General features: G+C 39.6%; 1 protein-coding gene across 2 annotated transcripts in view; it reads left to right on the top strand.

Moving 5' to 3' along the window:
• The first annotated feature begins 1,512 nt into the window (after positions 1-1,512).
• LOC113393645 (uncharacterized) overlaps positions 1,513-26,731 on the top strand; it is a 33,892-nt gene continuing 8,673 nt past the window's right edge. Inside the window, exon 1 of one of the 2 annotated variants that reach the window (XM_026630641.2) lies at positions 1,513-1,703. Coding sequence is in view for 1 of the 2 variants with exons in the window: in XM_026630640.2 (XP_026486425.2) it covers positions 8,346-8,372 (27 nt within the window). In the remaining variant the exon portion in view is untranslated. Of the gene's footprint in view, positions 1,704-8,163; positions 8,373-26,731 lie in introns of those variants that run through there. The other variant, XM_026630640.2, reaches the window with a different exon arrangement.

The raw sequence follows: 26,731 nt of genomic DNA, 5'->3' as shown, positions 1-26,731 counted from the left end.
TTTGAGAAGTGGTGGCGTTATATGTTAATCATTGTTCAGCTTTACACAAATTACACTTTAGAAAATCTTTAAAGGACGATGATTATTAGTTTTTGTAGTGCACGTGGGGTAGATGAACCTATCGCATATATTATCTCTAGAGAACGACTTAACTTCTCATCGGTACGCTTTGCTGGTTTACGTTTCGCTGAACCCAGAACAGTTCCTCAAAAGTAAAACTAAGCGAAATAAAAAGTTTTCTGTCCTCACAATACACGCGTCACTCAGTTTCATAAAACAGCAAAGCTGCGCTACTCTTCTGGTTTTTATACAGTATCGGGTGCGTTCACCAGCTTAGGTACGCATAGAGGCCAAACATACAACAACATCGTTCCTCTTTATTTATTACGGCGACTTCCCCTGCCTACGGTCGACACATTATATGTACTTGTTTGAGCGACTACTAAATAAAAATGCATGAAAACCCGTAATTCCAAAATAATTATTATTCGCGCAAAAAGCCCAAAATGATTTTTTTTTTGGTAAATATCAACTTTTTGTAATTTCTTTAAAATTTTAGTAATCAGGAAATATTATATATTTTGAACTGTTTACGTATTAATAAATATTCTTGTTGAAAAGTATTTTGGAAATATTTTATATTTAAATGAATATTCTTGTAAGTCTAGATTTGAATCCCAATATTCTTTGTTCGAAATGACTCAACAGTTGGAGAGAGATATAACTGTCACACCGAATCAATTACTGGCTGTATATACTTGTTCCTTGTAGCGCTTCAATCTCCTTATTCCATCAATAGAATTTTAAAAGCCTATGTAACTATAGTACGGTGTTATGGCTTTGTTTGGCGTTAAATACCACGATTCTGAAGCAAACAAGCATTAAGAGACGCCAAATCTACTGAAGTGCTTAGTACCTATATAGGGACCTAATATATGGCAGCTATATGATTATACATATCGGTTTAGAGTAAGAGGCCATATTTTGGTATAATCCGCCCGAGTAATTATTATTTACTTATTTAGTATATTTTGGTAAACAAAGAAGCATTTATCAAAACAAAGTATGATACTTGATATCGATAATATCGTGATGGCAATAAATTTCACTCCTAACATATTCTCGACGATCGATCGCAATGTAACTCTTAAATCGTTAATTCTTACAATATGTCTTGCATAAGATAATGCTCGTCCAATTGATTATTTTAAATAAAGATGGCACTAACGAATGTTCCAACGTTAGGAACATTTGCGGACTGCAAATTGCAGTTGAGCGAGTGCTTTATAATTTATATTATCCTGATTCAAGTTGATATTTACATAAACAGTAACGAATTATTGTAATTTAACTGTGGGATCGACACACGCTACCTGACTTAAAAGAACCCGAGGGTCTCCGATGTTTGCATGCGGACGCGCCGCGCCGGGACCCGACCGTCTCGGTCCTCGCCGGCGCAGGAGCGGTGAGGGTGTGGGCGCGCGGGGGGCGGTCAAGGCCGCGGGCGCACGCGGCGATGGCGACGACGGCCGTCGCGCGACTAGTCCGCTCCGCACTCTCGCAACCATCGCTCGTGTTCAGTGGTGTCAGTGTGTGCCGTGCTTCCTTGCTTGCTAAACAGTTAGCCGCCAGGTCGTCGACCGCGCTAGCATGAGCGCGAGCCCACCGTCTGCCCTCAAACAGCTTTGACCAAAACCCACCAGGTGAGTCCCTGTTGCACTCCTAATATTTAATGGGACAGCCGATACGGCCCCGCATTAGATTGGCTCTTCCATCAATTGACTTAAAAGCGCAATTTGCAAGTCCGGTTGATCGCAGTGATGGATTGTACTAGTCAGGAATATAAAATATGGAAACATTAAAAGCGGGTCAAAATCGTGTATTAGGAATAAATTTCTAGCTAACTAATGTCATTTTCTCGAAGTTCAATTTCAAAGTCATTAATAACTATTTGAAGAGCAGGTTACCTTAGCAGATATTAATAGGTCAGTCAACAGATATTTCGACATCATAACAAGACACTGGTCGAGTCATTACATGCCTGAAAAACACTTGTATTCAAATTTTTATTAATCTAAATAACGTCGCAGCCAAAACTATATTTTCATTTATGATTAAAATATCAAAAATTTGATAAAAATATTAAAGTTAATAATGTTCAGTGAAAACGGGTTTTAGTATAAACTCGTTGATACAGAAAGGAACTAAACTTGATTTCGAATGCATATAAGGAATTTATTTATTTTAAAGACTAAATCTAAACATCTATATCTCGCCTGGACGGACTTGCACAACAATTAGCTTTGACAGCGAACGATAGTATCGTAAGTGATGATGTAAGGCCGCGAGCAACGAAAGCGATGGGCGAAGGCTTTGAGATGCGCGGCGATTGTGAGATCCGTTCGGAGAGGAATTGTATCGTCTGCTGTGTATCGTCACACTCTTCACAGCAGATGCCCTACAATCGCAAGCGCTCGACTGACATGATATAACATCAATTTGGGTCAAATTTTTAAGCTTTGTTTACAATAAAAATAACAATTTAACAAATCATAGTATAGTAATAAGTAGCCAGGCAGGGAAAGGATAAGGAACTAAGCTTTGTTCGTTCGTTTACTCATAAGTCTTCTTATTTTCAATGTACGAGAGCTTCAATTATCGAAATTACGATGTTTCTCGTATATATGTGCCACGAAACATTACAAATATTTTATGTATAACCGTTGCATTTTAATGTTGTTCCATACTGCGCGTGCGGTTAAACTTATTGGATTATCTCATTTCAAACGTGTGGATGAATCACACAACTTCCTTAAGAGTATATCCGTATTTGTTAAAATATCCGAACAACACACTAGAATAACAAACACCAATATTCAATTACATGCGACGGCATTATACAGATTATACTGATGTTATAAGTTCTTTGTAAAAAATAAACACTCAAAGTCGCTTCGAAGGGAATTGATACGAGGTAACAATAAATGGAGACATCTTGGAATGCGAGTTAACGTTGGGATTGCGTCTGTTGTCATTCGTTAGGAAATAATTAAGCGCTGTGCGAAACGCGTATCAAGATAGAATCAACATTTGCGTCGTGCTATTAACAATACGCCGGCCTCAGCTAATGAATTGACAACAATCTCTCCCCCACGTCGGAGCCGCGCAGACAATACGTTATGTATTACGCGCTGCCCCGACTCTCGCTCGAGGACGCTCTTCCAGTGAAAATATTAATAATCACCGATCGTGAGAACTATTAGCGATAACTCTGTTAAGAAATCTTCGCAAACTAGGATTAAGAAACAAAAGTCGATCATCAATTTCGGTCACAAGACGTGACGTCTGCCGATTGTACTGGCCCCGTCTATCTAATATATAATTCGTTAGTTTGCGTACACCGAGCTGGCCATTCGTAACGAACGCGCGGCGCCGCCGGTGCGTGACCCGCTAATGTGTCCAATAACGATCAAACTGCGCTGTTGCTGTTGTTACGATACCGCTGTTCGGTTTAATCGTTGTATCGATTCTATTAGAAACGTACTCGTATGCTTCATTAGGCTGTTTCGCACTACCGGCGTATTAACCTCCATTAAAATCTTATTCTTTCTTACTTTGTATTATATTTTACACATTATTGACGTGTAATTAACCATAAAATTTAAATGAAGTAAGCAAAACCGCAAAGCTTGAACAAATGAAACAATAACAATATTAACATGGATTAAATTGCCGCGAGCGCCTCTAACGCGCCGCGGCCGTAGCGATAGCGACCAAACAATGGCGTGCGATGCTGAGATTATTTGCCTTTCGTTCCTTACATTGAAAGTAAATGAAACAACAAAGATCAATTTATGGGTATTAATATATTCATTTGAAAACAACAAACAAAAATATTAAAAAATAATTATTGGAGAAAATTTTCAGATATATAAATAAATATATCAAATAAGTATATATATATATATATCAAATAAGTATATATATGTATATATCATAAGTACCTATTTAATGAGCCGAGATGGCCCAGTGGTTAGAACGCGTGCATCTTAACCGATGATTTCGGGTTCAAACCCAGGCAGGCACCACTGAATTTACATGTGCTTAATTTGTTTATAATTCATCTCGTGCTCGGCGGTGAAGGAAAACATCGTGAGGAAACCTGCATGTGTCTAATTTCAACGAAATTCTGCCACATGTGTATTCCACCAACCCGCATTGGAGCAGCGTGGTGGAATATGCTCCATACCTTCTCCTCAACGGGAGAGGAGGCCTTAGCCCAGCAGTGGGAAATTTACAGGCTGATTATGTTTTATGTTATGTTATGTACCTATTTAATCGAATTATCATCGACACAAAAAACTCATTAAATACGTATACGTACATAAATTAAACCTGAGCGTGTAAATATGTAAAAACTCGAAATATAGATTTCCAATTAGAAATCGGAGACTTCATGAAGTGGCAAGTTTTATAACTTAGATATTAGCGATACATTACCGATACCCAAAATCAACACGAGTGCGGAGTGGTAACGTTCGATCGAGTTTTCGAAGAAACTGTGATTGATAATGATCTTGTCAAGCACGATTTGCGGTAATAAGTAACAAAGGGCAAAGCGTCTTCGACGTTTCTTAACCCAAAAGGTCGGTCACTGAATCTACGGCGTCTTAATACAGAAATAAATTTGTTGCAGTTATTGTTTCCGTTCTACATTTGGAAAAAGAAATATTGTACAGTATTTATCCTTGTGTGTTTATTGAAATGTCACATGATATTACATTACGCAAGTAGTACCTGCTGTATCGGCGGCACTAACGTTATAGGTCACGGACATTCCAGACGTACACACTCGTGTAATTACACACAAACACAACGCAGCGCGTCCTCCCAGGATTGGATAACTAATCAACCTGACACCGTCATGATGTAGGATCGCTCTATGAATGTTAGATTTGGTTTCGTTTTAAGTGATCGAATAATGTTAAAACGAGTTATGCCGCGAGATACTCAGGCGCAGGCAGTGAAATGTTTGTTTTCTCTGCGGGAGAAATTGCACGCGCTCGGCAACGACTGTCCGTATTGAGTCTGCAATTGGATACCTCCATTACGTTACGTTCACAGTTGTTACTGCATTTCCACATTTGTATAACACCGAGTGAAGCTGACAGGCGATAGCAGGCAGTCTCCGTTTCCATCCATTTGTAAATATGAATTAATAGCACTTTCAAAGCGATACGATTACCTGGCTCGAAAGTTTCGCGCATCACTTTATTCTCATGTTATACACAAATTTGACTGAAATAAATGAAGATTGTGTTGGCGGCCAAGTGCGCTTTCTCTAAGAATTATAAGAATTGAAACTGCTTGAAAATAAATCACAAAGGAAGCGACACAATGAAAGAGCCGCAGAACAACAGCGCTGGTTGAAACAATAGTGGTCGCCAAGAGTACGCGCCGCTCGCGCTGTTGCGATGTGCGTGACGTCTCAACTGGAGACGAGCCTTCTACAAGACTAGCAGACGCAGCATCCTTGGCGTGTGCGGTTTTAGATCAGATCCATCCGAGATATATTACCTCATCTATCAGTGAAATGTACGGACAATACTCTTAAATTTGTATACACATTAACTTTAATTCTTGAATATGTATACATATTAAATTCGTTCAGTCTTTGCGAAGACATACGTTTTAAAAATCATTCCTGGTACAAACAAGTCTCTGATTAATGATCAAATAAACAATGATGATGGGAGCTAGGATTTTAGATTTCATAAAAATGTAGTTAGAGCAACTCTAATAGTTGTATATTTTAAAAATATTTTTAACAACAGTCTACTTCTGTATATATAGTGCGCGTGCTCCTTGTAAAGTAAATGTAGGAGATAAAAGAATTGCTATGAGGTGTAGCGGCCTTTCTCGATCGAGGCCTTCGCAGAGAGGATTGTTACCGCCCGCCGGCCTCAGACAGACACCGCGGCCGGTCTCTGTATTAGGGTTGATAATCATTACACTATTTCTGTATCTATTCTCAAAATCATGTGTAGGAAACTGTATTCTTAAATAAAAATGTCAACTTCTTGTCTTCAATTAGTATTAGTATTTTCTTATTCGCGTAAGTTTGCGTAAAAACCAAAGCCAAGAAACGCTCACACATTCCGAAGTATTTCGATAAATAATATATCGTCTACTGCGAAATTAGATTATGATTTATTGATTGTCATCGTGTGTACATTAAATGTGTCAGCCCTAGGCTGTGTAAGTGTGCCGCTGCCGGTGCGCCCGCGCAGCTCGCTAGCCGCTCTACATCCAGTGTCGAGTTTCAGTCATTTAATTAAACCTCGTAACTGTTATACTTCACTCACCTCAGTGGTCGGCGGCGACTGGGGCTCGTGTGACTCACGATTGCGTGCATCTATCGATTGTTTGTTTATCTAAATATATGTATTTTTATTTTAATGGAAGTATACACAATTTTTCGAGAAAAAACTAAAGAAACCATTGTTAAATATAAAGTGTGATAATGAGCTTGCCTTAGAGACATCAGTAGGAACAAGATAAGTTAACATCACAAAATCATGTACTTTAAAAAGAGATGGACAGAAGTGAAAGGCCATTAACTATGTTATCTATATACGTATATAAAACGCATGAAACGACAAAAAACGGCTCAATGTGAATTGAAATTGTATGTGGTATAGCATTTGTCGACACCCGTTGTTTACAAGTACAAGAGTTATAGTTACATATACATACAAAAACAAACTCCCATCCGTTTACTTAACGCTTTCTCCGAGTCCCGCTCAACCTTTGACTTTTTGATATTTGAGATCGCAAGCGATATTGACCCGTCAAACGTCGGGTTACCGACGACATTCGAATATTCGCAAACGTCGTAGTGGCATTTCTAACGCCTCTTCCGGGACATATCACGATTAACGCTTCGGTCGGCGCTACACAAGTGTATATCGATCTATCTATCGACGTGCTTGAGAAATGTTGAAATATCCGTTAATGCTCTCCTCACACGGGAGTCTGCATTTCATTATAGCCTTTGCTTCTTAAAGCGACCTATTCCCGGAGTGCTTGTTCTCGATAAGTTCTGAAGAGTCACTTTAGTTTTTATTCGTAATGTCTTGTGTATAAATTGAATCCATAGTGTGACCATACCTGGGATCGGCGCAGGAAACCACCAACATTTAACACGTCTGCAAACACAAACACCAGCTGATAACGGATCCCGCGTCGCTGTGTGCGGGCGTAGTGTGTTAAACAAATGTTATCATAGTTTCATTAATTCTACTATCTAATGTTTTCACGAGTGCATTAGAGGTGATTGCGCGCTGACAAGGTGTCGCACATTGTCGGATAACATCCGTTGATAACGGCGACAAGATTTTTTACTTAAGTAACGTGTTATTATGTTTGATATAGAATCATTGTTATTGATCGAGCAAACTCCGAAATTAACATAATAACCGACTTAAACCCGCGGCTTCGCCGGCATGACGTCTCGTCAGTGCCAGACATTGTTTCAAGTGGACCACGACATTATCTCGACAATGTAATCATTAAAATACCCTCCTATTTCATCTTCTTAGGATTTAAATCTTAAAATGTTGTCTGGAGTTCATTTCCGTAATCCAGCTCCATACATTCAGAGCGGCTATACGAAGCCTTTCCGCCGGTCTAGTGACAAGCGTGCGCGGCCTCAGGTCTTAGATTCCGTATTTGGATCGCAGCACGGGATGGTTTTGTTTCAAAAAATTATCAGCTTCTATTCAGCCCAGAGGTAGGAAAGGCTGGTTGTTACACTCTCACATCACGGACAGCACATCAGAGTAGAAATCCTGAGATAAGTAACTGACCAACAGGCAGCAACAAAGAGTGCGCCAGTTGTTGCCCGCACGATTGTGTTAGGTTTGGTTTAGAGAATATAAAAATAGTTTATAAATACATCAAATAATAGTAATAATTTTATATATCTCATTTAAAATGAACGACCGAGGACGAATAATGAAAGTCATAATGTCGCGAAGCCGTGCTCGAGCACCGTATATGTTAGACACACTAATTTGTTTCATTAGCAAACCAAATTACATTCCCGATAACCGCTGATAATAAATCTGATAAAGATAAAACGTAACGCTCTGCGCCGGCTCAGTCGGAGCCCGGTGCTGAATATGTGCAGAAGACTGCCGTGCAGACGACCGACGTGTAGAATATTGCCGCGCGCAAAAGTTTCGGGGTAGCGGTCTGACAAGCAAGCTACCTGAGCGAACAGTGGAGAACTATATCGAAGAAAAAATATCCTTACATTCTCGTTTCCCCGGTGTGTGTTCGCGATGGAGCCTGTCAACCCCGGCGCTCCCGTAAGTTGCATTCTAACATACTTCACGTTTTCAATAGCATTGTGCTGTTCCTGTTCCGCAGCGGATTCCTCGTTAAGTCTAATTAGTTCGGTATGTTTATTTTATCTGATGTCCATGTTTTTAATTTATTATTTTTATCTGATTAATTGTGAAGGTTATTTTTTGTAATTAAAACGTTTTTTGTTCATTCCTGTGTGTCGGTGTTGGCGAAATAAACACATATTTGAATTTAGTTAAATATTTTAAATAACCAATTTTATATAAATGTATTTTGTATATTTGAGTTGAGCCAGAGATTATAGACTCCAAGTCCCCGTGGAAGAGTGACTAATGACTTACACCGACCGACTTGCAGCCGACAACAGCCGCGGGTGCTGTCCCTGATAACATTGATGAGAATCGCTCCGTCTGTTATTGTTTTTATCGGAGTACTCACTTTAGAATCATAATTATGGTTTAAAAAAAAGCAAGACCTCGAGGCGAGTCGTATTGAAATAAAGTTGTGCATCCATTGTAACTTAGGCCTCATAGTTGCAGATAGCTCGTAATTGGCGAATATAGTAATTAATGTGTTATAAAAATTTCATTGTATTTGGTTTCTTTTAAGTCCAAAATTTCCAGTTAGATTTTCTTGATTGCGGTTCGTATATAGTGATGACTGATGATTATCAAACATACTTTTCGTTCAGTCCTCTGAAGCCAGTCGTCGTCAGTCCCGTCTGAAGCGTAAGTCGCTGAGAGCGAGCGCTACTTTTCTCAATATATTAACATAACTAGTTCGCCGGTAAGAGCAGGCAGCGATTAGAGCGCTCGTGTTAAGCGGGTGCAGCTACGAATGAGCGCGAAGCCTACTTCCGCGGAACTGGAACGCAGTTAGTCTTCACTGCGCGAGCGCATCTCACATTTCTAATTTTTTTATTATATAATGACTAAAAATAAACCTTGACGAATACATAACCAAGATGAATTTAGATCGCTACGTCAATTGTCTGGAAAACCATCTCTAATAAATGTCATCTCAATGAATACGATGTCACCGTGCTCTGTCAAACTGCTAAAGATTGGGTCAGCACGCACGTTCAGTGCACGTAAATATATGCACTTACGTATTTGCTATCACTCTGAGCTGTTTAATGACATTTTCATGAAATGCCTCGTAAATTCCTAATTGCTATTTGCTCGCATGAACTGGACGGCGACGTGAAGGCCGAGGCGTTTCCAAGTAACGCGCATCACTCAGCTGTAGTAAAATCTAAGTCTTTATCGGTCGATTTGTAGAATTGTGTGTCTGTGTTCGCGCCGTTATCGACGATTTAATCGTTTAATAAAACTATATACCTAGAGTACCTAATGTTTATTTCAGGTAGATTTTTGACAATCAATAAGCAAGTGTAAACACTTCTATATTGAATAAAGATTTTTGATTTGATTTGATTTGATTTGACATATTCAAGAACAAAAATCGACATTCATTTTATCGATATATTATATGAACTTAATGAGATTAAAAGCGAACCAAACAATAATTTCATCAGTAAAATTGTTAAGCTAACGATCGCTGAGGAAACGGCTAGTTAAATATTCTGTGACATTTAAAAAAACATGTGTCCAATAGTATACAATACGTTTGAAATCACTTTCTGATTATAACAAATAGAGTTTTATTAGTGAATGTTTATTGAACATCGTCTCGATGTGGTTTACTTTGTGTATATTGACTTTTCATGCAATTAAAACGATATAAACTTAGAGTGTAGGTACAACCTCATAGTTGTTGCAAGTGCTCGCGTATCTCGTGGGTTATTTTGTGATGAATCACCAACCGGTCCGACTCACACGTAGTATCGATGTCGGTGAGGAACAAGTGAACAACGGAATTCCAACCTCACTTTACAATAGGAAGTGTAGGAAACGAATTCCTGCTCTTCAGCAAAACTATGACCGTAACATCGGTCGTTTGTGCTCTCGGTCGGCACGACTGACGATTTTTTTAAACAAAGTTCGCGTCCAAGTTATTATTTGTCGAACAAAAGACACCGGCCTGACTGACTGAATATCAACGAACATCTCAAGTTACACTTGAGACTTGGCCTTCGGGTAGACTTCGGTATGGACACCATTGAACAGTATATAATTGATAATGGTTGCTGCTTGCTTGAAATATTCGTTATATTTATAGCGACCAGCGACCGCTATTAACGAACTAACGAAGGACTAATGTCAAGTTTTGAGTATCATGTAAGAATTGACATTGACGCGCTCGACTGTGTGACGTGCGGTCGGCGCAGTTGATACGTTGGAAGATAAAAGATAAGTTGTAGTCTCAAATATAGAAATAGACGACATAACAAAACAGCCCGATAATAACACGAATCACACAACACACACACACACACATGTAACGAAATCCGTGATTATTACAGTTTCGGTTTCAAATCTCACCAACCGTCGATACGTATAGATGGCAAAGCAGGTTACATTCATCCAAATATATATAATACATTGAGGATTAAACACAGTTGAATATTAATAAGAGCTACCCTACCGTACAAATCATTAAACGTGGAATGTTGGCCGGAATGGCACATACCAATTGAGTCGCTGTTCCGTTCTCTGGACGCATAATGAACCAGCCCTCGTGTCAGAAAATAATACCACAGACAGAGAAGCGCCCGACACCTACCACTGCGTGTCCAACTCGCAATGGAGTGCTGGTCATTGTGGACCATGTATATAAGCTTACGAGAGGAATGTCTTCGTCTGCTGTAGTAGTAGTAGTATACTAGTATGGAATGTGCGCTCACATTACATACATACTAGTATTGAAGTTACATGGTTCTCAAAGCAATGATAATAAAATTAACAAATGGTATATTCATCGTTAAAAGTTATCTTGTGTCGATACTTCGCGTCTACAACGATAGTGATACACTATATTATGGTTAGCGATGTGCGTAATGCTGTACGTGCGGTAACGAAGTACGTTACGGGCCCGCCAGTCGATGCGAAGTGTAATCACTATGACGGTACAATCGTTAACAAACCGACAGCCGTGAACTCGCTGTCACATACGAGCGCCCCGACCCGGCGTCGCTCGCGGGTATAATATAAATGAAAGCAATATTCTGTAACCTTGCAAATTGCAAGGTTTAATCATCAACAGTTCAGAGATTTATTAACGTTTATTTTAAACATACAATGTGTTAGTTTTAAAAATATTGTTTTATGCTAACGTATGTTTATGTGTCAGTTATTTAAACTTTTTTACAATAATATAATGAACAGCAAATAAGGTAAAACGGGTAAAGTAAGTCAGACCCGAGACGTAAAGGAATATGTCGATAAAAGTTAGAAGGTGGTTTTTTATAATGAGTCAGAACACCGTCACGGCCTGCGCCGCGCCGGCACTTGGGAGTAGACTCAGACGAGCGCAGGGCTTCGACAACCGGGACAACACGCCCATATTTGTAGGCTATGAATTATTTAGTTCATACAAAAAATATATACTCAAATCTATAAAAATTAGAAAGTTTTATGTTTGTTGATAGTTATAAAAGTGCCAACAAGGTCGTAATAAAAATATAAATTGCTTTATTTAAGTAGACTCTTTCAAAAGCTTTTAAACTGACATTTAAAAAAAAAAGTAAAATGTAGGTAAAACTACAACCTGTTCGAAACGTACATTATACCGAGATGACATGAAATAACACGAAAGTCAAATATTTCATCTCTCTTTCTCAGTAGGTTACAATAGGAGATGCAAATATTAAAATGTTATTTTATTTTGTAGACGGCAACCCTAACCGAGCGGCTCTCGTGACGCGTCGTTGGCGAGTGTCCTAAACTAAGGTCATTGATTTCAGCAAATATTTAACAAACTTAACCGTACACTCGACTCGGAAGTCTTGGTTTCATTTTCACTAATAGAGATAAATAAGTTTAAACAAATGTGATGATTACCTTAATCGGAAAGGAATGTTTTTATAATAAAATTGACTCGTAATACGTTAACAACAAACCAGGGAACGCCTGTGACGCTCTCTAACCAACCAAACCAAACAAAATCGTAGTCTTATTCTTGAATGTTGGTTTTTATTTTCTCTTGTTATGAGACATTATTACTTATATTTGAAGCAATGAATCACGTGTATAGATCATACGGCGATACGCATGAGATACGTACCTGTATTATGTACCGGTAATCACTCATATCATTTCTGAGTAAAGTCGTTCGGTATGTATGACGATAGTGAACCTTATATTTTCGGTTTCAATGAAGTATCAACGGTGGATTTCAAATATTGAGCTCTGGTTCAGTAACGCCCGCCTCGAGCGAGAGGTCGCGTTACCGACAAGCGAGAGGGGCGCATGGTGTAAGGGGGAGGGACGAGGACAGAGGGAGGGCTATTTACGGCCGCTGCAGCTTCACGGCCACGACATGACAGTCAGCGTTAGGGGTGATGCGGTTGATATCGAAATTGTTCAAATAATATATTTGAGAGCCCATGGGCACAAATTGTGACTACACGCAGAATATAATTATACTTGTAGTAGAACCCATTTTGTCTCCGGTAAAAACTAATTGTTGCGATTATTTTCCAAATATAAAATGAAGTTCAATTACCGTTAATAAATCAGGTTACAATGTTCAATGTTTACATTTCCGTTACATTTAAATATTTATGTTATCTCTTGTGGTATTACCGCACGCCGGGGCCGCCAGCCCTGCGCTACTCCCGCGCAGGCGCAGGCGCAGCCATAGCGACTGCAATGCGATCTGTTGTATAGACTCGACGCTCTTAAGACAAAACAGCAGTCGAACATTAAACATTCTTTGATCACCCACTCGAGAACGGTAGGGATACTTCGTCTTCCGTCTGATATTGTGGCGTGTGATTCGTCTACATGTTGATAGTTTTTGATTGAAGTTCTGCCTCGATGATTTATATCATTATAATTTTAAACAATAAAAAATGATAATAATAATAAACTATCAAAACAAGTATTATTCGTGTAAATCGACTTTTAAACTTTCGCTTGACAAGACGAATTAAATTTTAAGCTAGCCCTGATTAGAATGTAGACACCAGTGAGAATAACCAGCAAGCAATTCGGTGGCTACTTTTGGTAATACGAGTACATTTATTAAATCGACCCTTTCGTTTGAGATGAGTTTGGTATATACGTATTAGATATACATATTTATATGAACTGCATCTGGTCTCGATCAACTGCTTTTTATATCGGAAACCTGATCGAAATTCCTTCATACACGTTTAGAGTGGTGGTTTTTTTCTGCCTAGCGAGCAAAAATCAAAGGAATTGCAATCGTCTGACCAAGACGTCACATCCGGTCGTTCACTGCTCATTAGATATAATAATTGTCGTGTCGTGGCCGCAGTCTGTAATTACACTGCAAATAAAATAATTTGCATGACCGCGCGCTCATTGCGTACGAACATGAAACCTACTTGCTTTTTGTAATAACAGATATGTAAACGTTTAATATATATTTAAGTATATAAGCAAAGTAACACGCACACTTAGGTAGGCACATGGTTTCTCATAGACCGCGACGCTAAGTCCAGGCCCGGTCCCTTTCAAATTTTATTTTCGGTACAACGTGAGCAAATGCAAATGACACCTTGTGTCGATTGACAAACCGATATTCAACTAAAACTACAACTTAAACCGAGAGTTTAAAGTAATGTTTGAAAATAAGTATCAACATAATAACTTGTCTCGAATCGATAACGATGTACTTGTATACTCGGGCTGAGGTTCTGAGCCGGTTGGGTGAACGTTAAACGTCATTTATTGGTTTCGGTCGGCATCACAGCTGTGTGTCATTTGACGAAGTGAGCTCTGCCAGCGTTTAAATATAAACCGTTTGCTGTTAAATTTCCTTTACGAGTACACGGTTACAAAAGCAGCAAGAACTCTTCCTGCCCTCTCGCGGTTACTGCAATCTCGAACCTGCTAACAATGTAGGAGAACTGTTTCATGCTCTTAACAATAACAATTATTATTGTAAAGTTTCAGTTAAGTTTCATGTTATTTACCTTACAAACTGAAGCGCTGTTTTGTTATGAATTCGCTGTGAGCGGGCGTAGGCCCGGATTACGTTGTAAATAACTCTAATATTTACTACACACGCATCCTATTTGCTGAATTTGATAACGCGCTATGGACCTGCAGACTGCAGTGCTGTTGCTGCAGTGCTGTTGCTGCAGTGCTGTACGAACTCGTCCGCGTATCATTCGTGAAATGTTGAAAGCGACTAACGCTGAGACGCCTTTTGAATTGCGAAGCTGTATGAAGCCTTCGAATGTTAACATTTGATATAAATACAGACAGCGGCACAACTTTTAATTAATGTCCAAACACCGGCCGTTCGTCCTTTGGAGTTAAAATGTATTAATATATGATTCTCACATCTGACTTTTGCATTAATTATATTTAATGTGCCTCGGACGGATCGTGACCTTACTGGACGAGAACGGGTCCAACTATTTAAATATATTTTTCCACCTTTGGCAAATACTTTCCATTCTCATACAATGTATCTCTTCCGGGTAAATAAATGTATTTAACAAAAACAAAACAATAATTTGTCTTAAACTTTTAGGTCACTAATTGGTTTTAATAGATTTCAGTTTTATCATCCACACAGACTTGATCATTGAACGAACAACTTGGATCAAACTCGTAGGATGCGCAAGACTAAAACTAATCAGACATTAAAAAATAAAAACAAAACAAAAATACCAGGAAGCAGGTCCACTTGTTCTTATTGTAAGACCTCTCGACGTTTCGTATTGAATATCAACGACTTGTATCAAATGTCAACGCGTGACTTATTACAACGAGTCGCTGCCTACTTACATTATTAGTCAATCAAATATTCAAATTTTGTCTTTTATGTCAAGACAGCTTTTGAATTTTACGTTCCTTAACCTTTGATGTTAGGTTAATGAATATATTAATTATTTAAAACAATATAAAAAGTGACCCCCGATTCAGAGTGTTCGCTTCTTCATTTGACATTTAATTTTAAAATTTATTTTTAAATTTTAAATGCTAGACATGCGTCAATAGGTATCTTTGTAATGTAATCCTTCTCGACGGAATGTAACGGCTATGAATTAAAAGTGCGTCGTGGAAGCGAAATAAATTGTAGACTGTCTAATATTGCGCGCGCATAGTAAGCAAACCGGCCTGCGCGTGCGCCATGTGCGAAGCGTGTAACACCGATGATACTTCTAAACCTTCCAATTTTGCGTCAGTGTTTTTTTTCTGATCAGTGTACTTAAGTGTACTTAATTAAAATATAAATGAGAATGTGTTCCGAGGTAGGGATATGAGTGGTATCAATATACTTTATCAAGATAAGTTACCAATATTTAATCAACGATTGTGGCTTTCGAGGAATTAGGTATCGGTTACCTTATTGACGCAATTCATATTTATTGTAGAATGATTCGAATATCGGCGTCCGACGTTCTTTGAGGTCGTCTTTGATATGAAATTCCCCTGTATAATTACAGATGGCCTCAGTACCTAAGTACAATGGCGGATAAAAGATCCAATACAGCAGTATATTGTTACAGTTAGAGGATGTCGCAAGCGCGTGCGCCCGCGCCGTCGCCGTCCAGCGTGAGGCAACGGTCGGCCTCTCATCTTCATTGTTATACATCTCGATTCGCGATACATTCATCCATCCATCTCGCGGACGTAGTTCGGTTCGTAAAACATCAAAAACGCAAACATCGCGCAACACTTTCTTTCATAAGTCTGTATCCTCTAGACAGTCTCTAACTTCCCGATTGAGCAATAATCCTTACGCCGTCAAAGTGTCGCTAACCATAGATCTTTGATACTGAACTGGTTCACTCACTTTTAAAACTGGACTACAATGACACAAAATATTGATGTTTGGCGGTAGTATTACGCAGTTGGGCTTGTGCCCTGGCCATCTGGCCCCTACCACCGACGACCGATGTTTTATCAAACGCGTATTACATTTTAATATCGCGACAAACATTGCCTCCTGTGGATCGAAACAACACAAGTCACGGACGTGTCTGGCTCGGCGTCGGCGTCGGCGTCGGCGTCGGCCCTCCGTGTATTATACTCTGTATTGTCAAGTTGTTTGTAAACATCATTGTGATGTTTACTCAACATTATCAGTACATATGAATTTAAAATAATTAATTAAAATAAATAAAATAAACTAATTAATTAGACATTTACTGAATTACACTTTAATGTTAAATATTTATTTAAATGTTAGACGAAGAAATACCTACATGGCTTTTATTAATAAATATTTTCTAGAGGCTAAAATAAACCGTTATAAATGTGTTAAAAGTTATATAATTCAAACGTGTTTGAGCTTTGATTTAATTTGAGTATTATAATTAATATAATTTTAGTGTATTTTTGCAAGATCACCCGCAGGTACAACGGAAATGTTTGCTAAAACGACTACTTCTTGTTTGTATTCGCTGGAAAACCACAATCGCTCGTGTCGCCGAATACTTTTGCGTTCGCTCCTTTCGAAATGCGCCTCGGGACCGCTTGATAATACTCGTACAACCATATCACCCCGAGGGAAAACGACAACCTCCTCTAACCGATACCCGATCCCGGTCGCTGATTCCCTGCGCTTTGCACCCTGCCCACTGAACGTACTCAGTTACATGATTACGGCAAAAGTCACTTCTTTGATACCCTATCAAGGTAACAAGATCGTTTTCTATCTCAGAACTCTTCACCGACCGGACCCCACCGGTTCCACCGGTTACGGTAAGAAAACCTAGAGCGAAATAGACGATGCGACTACGTTATAGTAGTTACTTCTTTAAAATTGTTGACTTTTAGGTTAATTTCACATTTAACCGACTTTTTTTATAATTGATGTGTTATCGCCTTGATTCTAAAAACACGAATATATATCAGTTATAATCAGTTCTAGAAATATCAATCGGTTTAATTTCAGATAAGAACCAAAATAAATTGTCGACACTTTTAAAATAATTCTGTATTTGTTATTAGCGTGTCTGATAAGAGATAACCAGATAGCAGCATATCGAGCTTTAAACGTTTTATTGCACGTTTGTTATTAAAACTAAGTAGTAGATAAGATTATTTGGTTAACTGCCTAGCTGGTCTAATGGCTAGCTTAATATATAATGCAGACCCCGGGTTCGCTCCCTAGCTTGTGTCATTCTAAAATCGGTCAGTCAGTCAGTCAGTTGAAAGCATTTACGAGTGCACGATCTAACACAAACATGTAGTTGCTTTTTTCCAATAACGGTTATTCAAAATGAATATACTATTCATTTTGAATAACTTATTCTTTAGTATTTTAGCAGGTATATAATTTATTTTCAATGTTAGACTGCGGAACTCGCCTGTAACAGTTATTGTATCAGGCGATCGTTAAGTAACGGTGACAGTAACCGTCTCCGAAGTCGCCAAGACTAATCACACTGAACTCAGTGCGAGTATATTGGCATTGGATCAAAATTTCAGCGGATTGGATGCATGTTTGGCCCAAAGTTCACTCACCAATAGTAAAGAAACATTCAAATTATGGAAGTAATTGTCAGTTAACAACAACAATAGTAAAACAAATAACAAACCTTACATGTCTCGCTTCTGGTGAAAGGCCTTCTCCTCTCCCGAGGAGAGCTGCTACACGTTGCGGGGAGATTATTTCGTCACACATGACGGTCTTATTTATATATTCGTTATTTATATTCACGTGAAAACTCTTTGGTGTTGGAGTCTCCGCGGTCGGTTACGACTTACGGTCCACGTGCCCAACCTATGGAGCATCTCGTTGATGTTTATAGATGTCACATAAATATAATTGAATTTGACATTACGTGTAAAACGTTTTAGATTAAAAATGAGTAAGTATTGAGTTCTTGCCGTCACTTATCGGTAGAATCAATATTCCGAATAAAATTAACTTTGTCAGATAACGATTTAAAAGTGCTTGTAGGAGCCTACTGAAATAAAATATATTTTGATTTAAATTTGTCTAAATGCCAAAAATTACGACTGTAAACGGGTTGATTGGATGGAGGTTCATATCGGGAGGTCAGTGCCCCCTTAAAACAAAAAACTCGTAAATATGTCTCTCAGATCACTTTTGACATGTTTGATCTCGGTAATTGTAAAGGCTTATGCAATAAGTAAAAGGACAATTTTATTTAACTGCCGATAACCTACATTATATTTGTGTGACGTTGTGTAAGGAGTAGAGCTCATGCCGTTGGGAAACAGTATCAACCTGATGTGAACGATACCGACAGAGTCTGTTATCTAACGGACGCAATCACTTCTGTTCTGCAACTCCGCTCGTACTTTGGTGAAGTGATGACTGTGGTGAAGTGACACAACTGATGAGGAGAGAACCTATGGAGCTAATGTCGTTTAATAAATTAAAATTCTGAACCGTACAGCGGGTGATTTTATCAATAACTGACAATAACATTAAATTTACGTTTAAATAATTAATCGATAGGAACCAAAAAACCACTTATTATTTGTATAAGACTAGCGAGTCCCTGCAGACGTTGCTCTGCCTGTGTATCTAGCGCTTATAATTATTCTGAAGGCAATCGTTTCCAGAGGATATAAAAGTTGATTTGCTGCAGCGCCAACAAGTGACGCGCCAAAACAAAATACATAATAGGAAAGCCTTCATCACGAAAAAATATAATATATCAGAAAACTTTTACCCTACTACTACTCTGAGGGTGTCGCTTCCACACCTTCAATCTGATGTATTTCCTTTGATAGAATTTATTCGACAATCGTATGGCGCCGTGAATATTGTCAATACTGGTTGTGTGGCGGTTGTCTGACCGTGGCGCTCGTTGAGTTAGAACTTACCGTTGTGGCCGGCGGCGGCCGATGTGGGCCGCTAACTGTACCGTTTGAATATATCTGACGTCGAATAATCGCCTTTACCGGCATCACAATAAGATTTATATGCATTACATTGCTTGTTATTAAAATTGATTATAGAATATACAGTTGTTTCGCTCTGAGACTCGGTGGAAGGTTGCGAGTTGAAAAACCAAATAATACGAATACAGGAAATAGACCAAAGTACGATTACAAGGGCTTTGTGATTTACACACACGAACAACCGAACTATTAACGTAATACGTAACAAAATACGCTAAGTACTTGTATATAAAACGATAACAGAGGAAAACTCGACAAATTCAAAATAAATACTGACTAAAGCTTTTCTCACTGATTTCCCTTGGGTTGAACTTGAAACCTCAGGATCTGCATCCTTAAAAGGTAACCTTAGAACAAAGAAGCAGTCGAATCACTTAAACTAGTGATAAATATTATTCGCATCAGTTACACGAAATAATAGTTTTAAACGAAGTTGATGGGAAAACCGATTACATTTGAATGGCAACTTATTTCATTTCATTCGTAACATAAATGTATATGACGTCATCGTCGGTCTACTGCCGACGAAACATCGCCGACGGCGCCGACGTCACGCCTGATGGGAATCGCCACGCGCGTAGAAAATCCGTGGAAGTGTTTCCCGCGACTTCGCCCGCGTCAAATTTATTTATTTCGTATATCCAGTAATGCACACACATAGACTCGGTGGTGTAGCCTTAGAGAGGAAACATACGCACAGAGTTACTTTCGAATTTATAATATTAATTTATATTTACACAGCAAATTCAGTTTAGTTTGTGTTCTACTATATATTCCGTGCATATAGCATTTAATGCAATCGGAAGTTATGTGTGTCAAAACATCATCGAGCTCGACGATGCAGCCTAGCGTCAAGCTTTCAAGTTACATAAGCGCTGCGCATGCGCCGCACTGAGCTTCGTGAAAGTTCGCACAGAACTTCGTATCTACGAGTCATATTGCTAAATAAACAATCTTATCTGAAAGGTTATTTTATTACAGTTCACGCAATTTAATGTTTTTGTGACGAAATATTAGTATTAATAAGGAGCACAATATTTGACAGAAGGTAGCGACATAAGATAGAATTGTTAACATTTAACAGCAACGTGTGCTCGAGTTGATCATTTTTTGTTTTAAAAATTGGTACAAACGTTCCCCACGACTCGGACGCGCCCGCGTTACGAGGACGTGTTTAATTAACGATATAATGTTGCAGTGCGATATTATCTACACGGCGATTGTGTCGTCTTGTGGGACCCGCGCGCGCGCGGCCGCCGCCGAAGCGGAAGTTTATTTTTTCTCACGTTGGTTCTTTTTGTTAGACGATATTACACATAATTAAACCGCTATCGAAACAGGTTCAGCTTTAGTTATTAATACAATGAAGTATTGTTACATTTATACGTAATATGATGATGCGCGACGGTCAAAAGATCGCCTTCTGTCGCGCAACGGAGATTGGCCGACTTGGAGGTATTCAGTGGATACTTGTGCGCGCAGACGTATAACAAAGCAAAGTCTTGTGCAAGTTGGCTAAAGTTTGACGGTGACCGTTGAAGAGGTCGATCACGTCGAGTTGGGAGTGGAACTTCCACTTTGCTAGTGTGCGCCGCGTTAGCCTTAAAGCCGTTAGCCGTTACACTTAAAGGTACCTAGTAGTTATGTATATAAATGTCCCACTGCTTTGCATGCCTCTTCGAACAGATAATCGCGAGGGTCGTCTTCCTGCCGAAAACAAATTAAACAAAGGACCACCTTATTCAATGTATCTATCGGACATTACGTTAGTCGGGTCCGCTGAATGCAATGCCGTGCTCCGCGTCGAGTATAATGTAATATCGAGAGACCAGGGGCGCGGTGGAGCGGGGTGTATGGCTGATACGGCTGATACGGCTGACATGGCTAATTGGTTGAGCGACGCAGCGTGTTATGTGTTACGCTGAATATTGACCTCCATCCATCATCGAAATTAACGAACGCTTCCGATGCGCGTGCGCGGACTTGCTGTGTACTACGCAATGCGGCGACCGCGGCCACCACCCCTCCACTCGATACATCACCTACTATCGATTTGGAAGCTTATCTTATCTTCCTGCTGTTTGTTCAGCTCGACTCTGTAAACCCACCTCGCGATTCTTATTAAATACGTTACTGTAGGTGTCTATTGTTCCTTGAAACATTTCCAGCTAACATTATACCCATTTTATATTTAACTTATTAATTAAAGAAAAATATATTTTAGTTAACTGAAAAAACTATAAATCCTCATAAGAATAAATAACTTTAGTATTTTAGATATTAGAACTTTAAATATTTGATATACTACGTTTTATGTACATACATATTGCCTCTCACACTTTGCGATTCGAACAGTTTAATAAACGTTACGGGATATTTAAATAAACTTGTAAAAGTTACTCAGTGCGTGTTGCACGTTGCAATAAATAGCAGAGCGCGGCCACACAGACCGCTCGGCGAGTGGTTACATCTCATTGTTTGAAATCGCTAACTAGAGTAGAGTTTATCAGCGGGCGCGCTGTCCGCTCGTACGTCATGCACAAGAGCAACATCGAACGATTGAACTAACTTTGATGATTATGTTTTAACTCGTTATCTAATTACGAAGTACGACTGAAATAAAAACAGGAACGCGTGTAGTTTGGGCTTATGTAACTGATTTCGAGTTCGGTAGCCGTGGGAGTTGAGAATTCAGTTGCATTTCGATTATTTCATCGTTAGCGGCATTATATCACTTATAGAGAGAGCCGTTGAAACACGTTGGCGCAAAGCAAATACAAGATACCCCGAATAGAACTATCGCGCTCCGGATTGACGCAATTTGAGTGTTATTTTTAGTATTTGCATATTTTTTGTATCGTGTGGGCTCATTAAAATTAGGTCAACACTGAGTACATGCAAGGGATAGAGGCAGATCCGAAAAATATTATAACCGCTCAAGCTAATTTAATTCTCATTCCGAATTTTGTATTGTAGAGCCTGGCAACCATGAAACCACGAGTTTCTCACACGTCGGGCAATTGTCTCTATAGTCTCACACAATAAGTAAAATCTTCGCGTTTGAACGACGTGGCCGCGACCCTGACCACTGTCTCTCGAGGTGGAGGCTCAGGTCTGCGTGCGGACTACGGACTGCACAGAGCGTAAGGAGCGTCTACACACCACAGTTGCTCGTTTGCGCACGGTTGTATTTATCTCGAATAGAACGCGATTTCAGCGCAATTATCTGTCCCACAAACGACATTGCCTGTTTTGTTTACATATTCGGTAACCCAGACAACGAACATTAACAAACGACATAACTGTATCCTGATATTTTCTATATTTTGTTAATTTGACGCAAGGCGACCGGCAAATGGGTCACGTGACAACAATTGGTACCTCCGTGGACGCCGGCGCTGTCGCTTAGGAGTCAGTATACAGACCATTATTTACACCGTGGATGTGCCATCGACCACGGAAGTTGTACCCCTTGCCTCTAGTAACACTGGCTCTCAACTCTCGATTTTAATAAAGTAACATAAAATTATTTTCATTAAATTACTCATACATACACGTGTTGCCTTCTAAATTTATCAATTCCGTCTGGTACGAACTAATTGCAACTACAGAGAACTAACGAGAGCTAACTAATTCTATTTAGAAAATTGCGGCTTTCATTGTCAGCAAATAAATAGTTGTTAAAAAATGCAAGAGTTGGCGCGTGTTATAGTCACGTCATATTATCCTACTGACACAGTTGGCGCGATCTTCCATATTGCAACATCCGCTCCGACTGCAGTCGACACGCATGACAACTTCTCATCTTCGATATTCTCTAATTCCTAACTGCAACAGTCGGTACGATTGATGCTCGGCTGTTTGATCGCGGCCCTTTGTCGAATACGTAAAAAACAAGAATCTAGCTGAACTAACATATACAAAATAAATATATAAAGATGTATATCTGCCAAACACTGATAATACAACCGTCAGACAGGATTGTGCAACGCGTCGGCCAGTATCGAGGAGTACACACGACCACTGTATAGAACTTAAATGCGCTTATAATATTTGTCAATACTGCGTCATCTTTGTGTACGCAGCGGAACCCGCGGTGCGCGGTAATGGCGTTTATCGTAAATCATTCGCAGACGTTCGCCTATTTCGCAAACCGTTGCGCACTTCAAACATCGCGTTATACTGCAAATTGTTCCTCAAAGGAGATGTGCGGCTTGACTGAAGTCGACGACCGATAAGTAGACTGTTTATTCATATTTATTAATAAAACGGCAGCGGCGTGTCTGATCCGCAGCGCTTCATAGGTCGGTGTTAGTGAGCACTAAGAGAGACACAGTTGCGACGCCAGTCGTATTTTCTTAGGCTTTTTGCGATTGTTGTCAGCATTGAAAGCAATCCTATAAACACGTCGGAGTACCCCATGTTTGTGCTACTACGCGCTGTCGAGTTTAGCTGCGCTGGTTTAGTAAGCTGACAGCTCTGACACTTATTCTTGAGATAAGTATATTCGTTTCTACGATTTTTAGTTTTCTAAATAATGTTATTTATGATAAAAAATATTTTCTCCGGATCGTTGTAAATATTGGATTAATATGATTTTTGAATTGATGTTCTCTGAAGTTGTTAGTTTAACAGCCTGGGCTACGCTATTGCGAGAAACTGAATCTGGTGGATTTTTTGGTGGTTCGACTGATACCCGTAGGTTTCTTCGCGATGTTTTTCTACGTCAATGCGAGTGGCATGGAATTCAAGTCCGTCGGCCATTCTGAAGTCATCATTATTATCGCTGTCTCACTGCAAGCCGCTTGTCTCTGTACTCTGTACGCTGGAATTGTCGATTGCCTTGCGCGGGCGCGGACTTCGCACACGTCTATATATTTTGACCACTTTCCGTACAGTACATTAGATACCTGCGTTAGCGTACATGCGTTATGCGACGCAAGGTATAACTCGTTTAGCACAATATCGCGGGTTTCACAACGGCCAGTTCGAGCGGCGCAGAGTCGAAGGCTACCGCTGGTCCACTGCATTTTCTTTTGTTCTATATTTAGCCACGATCGACCTCCTTTCAGACGCAATAGATGAGTTTGGTAATGTCGATTGTCGAATGAACGCGTGTCCAGCGTCTCATGAACGAAACGTATCTGTTTTCTTCTTAAAATCTTTATCATCATTTGAAGAAAGCTTAATTTTCAATATAAGGACTTTTAGTACTGACAAATTGTCAATTACGATATTTGTATTTCACAAGAAATTATCTGAAAAAACGTAATTGTTAGAATAACGGTCACTCCGCTCTTGCACCGGTGGGGGGGGGGGATGGCAAGTTCAGTGACAACATCGCCCCGAGGCCGAACAATTGATCACACAAGGTGCGCGGACGCAGAAAAACAGACGTAACTGTCTGCGGAATGAGGACGATCAACTGGACGCATTGTAACTAAATGACGATGTAACGAATTGATTTCCCGACTTCGATCGCGTCGACAATGAAAGATCGCGGATGCTTTGACGGGAAGCACGGGCATGGCTACAACCGCCATGTTTTTATCGATCGCTTTAGAATATCGATAGCACGAAATATCTCATTTTGGTGTCGTCTTCTATACTTTATATCAAAAAGTTACTAGTTATAGAATTGTATTTGGCGTAAGCTGAGAATGTTTATTCCAGTAACGACAAATACCTACACATACATAAATAAAGTTATATAAAGTATTTCTTTACTTTAATTTTTTACACTAGAACGAATTACGAAGAACGAATACGAAGAATACAATAACGAAATACTTAAATTCACATCGATATTTCTTCCAATTATTAGGAAATAAAACGGATGGCCATTTTCTTGACATTCAAGTCGAACTCGACGACGCTCGCGGGAGTTCCGCTCTTAGTGTCGTTGCCATCTGACCTTTCCTCCCCGACTAGCTCGAGTCGCTCCTTAAAAGGAATGTCAAAGGTCGAGAGCGTACCTTCCTCGCGTTCCCGGTAACTAGTTCAGGCCGTTTAGTACACGTAGTTTAGAAACGAGCCGTTAGCACTGAAATATTTTAGGTTTCTCTAAAGCACTAACGACATACGACATAATATGTTACATAGTATTAGATATGACACGTGCACTAGAATTATTTAATTTATAATGATGTGCTTATCGTTTAAGTACTGAATTAATTAAACTGTAAAATTACGCTTTTGAGTAGATGGGTAGACACTTTTATTTATACGGTAAGTTGCTAATCTGTCTGTATATGCTATTAAAATACGTAATGATAATGTGGCCTGAGTTACCTATGAAAATATTAATTAAAGTCATTTGTTGGGAAAAACGAAATGACTTTCCGAACAATCGAATAAGTAATGAGTATTAAGTGGTCACGCAAGGACTACGTACTATATTACCGGACAGTGGTGCAGTACCATCCACTGTGGATGGACATCCACAGCCGAGTTTGAAAGCGATAGGCTCAGGTCACGGTGCGTTCATGTTTTATATTGAGCCTTTATTTCTTTACGATATAAACACGTCGTGGTCGGAGGGGAGACGCGGAATTTCTCTAAAGAATTCTTGCAATTCCGTTTCTCGGTCGTCATCGTCAATCTCTCGTTAATGGCATGTTTGCGAGCGCACTATTAGACGGCACCGCGCTCAACGCCCACCGAAACATAGCGCCATATATCAAAGTCACCCATCACGTTATTGTATCACGAAAGCTACTCAGGTTTCAAAGTTTACAAATGATAACAGTCGGTCGCGCTGACCATCATTTATTTAATAAAAACAAGACAGCCCGAGGCGCCCTTACAGAGCGCATCGTTCATCGCTCGGCATAGAACAGGTATCGCACTGTGAGTGGACATCTGGTGTTACAATCTCGGCGTTGGCCCCGATCACCGCCTTCTCGCCAGCGTGTCTGCGAGCTCGGAGGTTCCTACATTCACGTCATTATGATGATAATCACAAATATGTCATGACGCTAGAGTTAGTTGGTACAGTAACTAGCTAATGCCCGGACTGCCTTGCTACTCCCAACCATCTGTTGTAGGGCGGTGGTGTTGTGACAGCTACCGTCGAGGAGTTGCCTATAACGACTGGCCAAAGTCGATTGAGTTGAAAAACTCAATCGAATTAACGCATAGAATACCCGTAGAGTAAAATCAAGCAAGCAATATGTATGTAATATAAATTTTTTGGAAAGTCTAAAACTTATTTCTGTATACTGAGGCTGCAGTTAACAGACGTAGGAATGTGATTATTTTTCACGCTATGGTCGAGTAGTTCGCCGTTAGCGCTGCGCCGGCGCAGTGGATTCCTTTGTGTGTAGATTAACAGCATTGACATGGAGCGCTACGTGCGATAACGATTTGAGGGA

The sequence above is a fragment of the Vanessa tameamea genome, chromosome 21 (assembly GCF_037043105.1).
Source record: "Vanessa tameamea isolate UH-Manoa-2023 chromosome 21, ilVanTame1 primary haplotype, whole genome shotgun sequence".
NCBI lineage: Eukaryota > Metazoa > Arthropoda > Insecta > Lepidoptera > Nymphalidae > Vanessa > Vanessa tameamea.
This window is presented reverse-complemented; position numbering and strand designations above follow the sequence as displayed.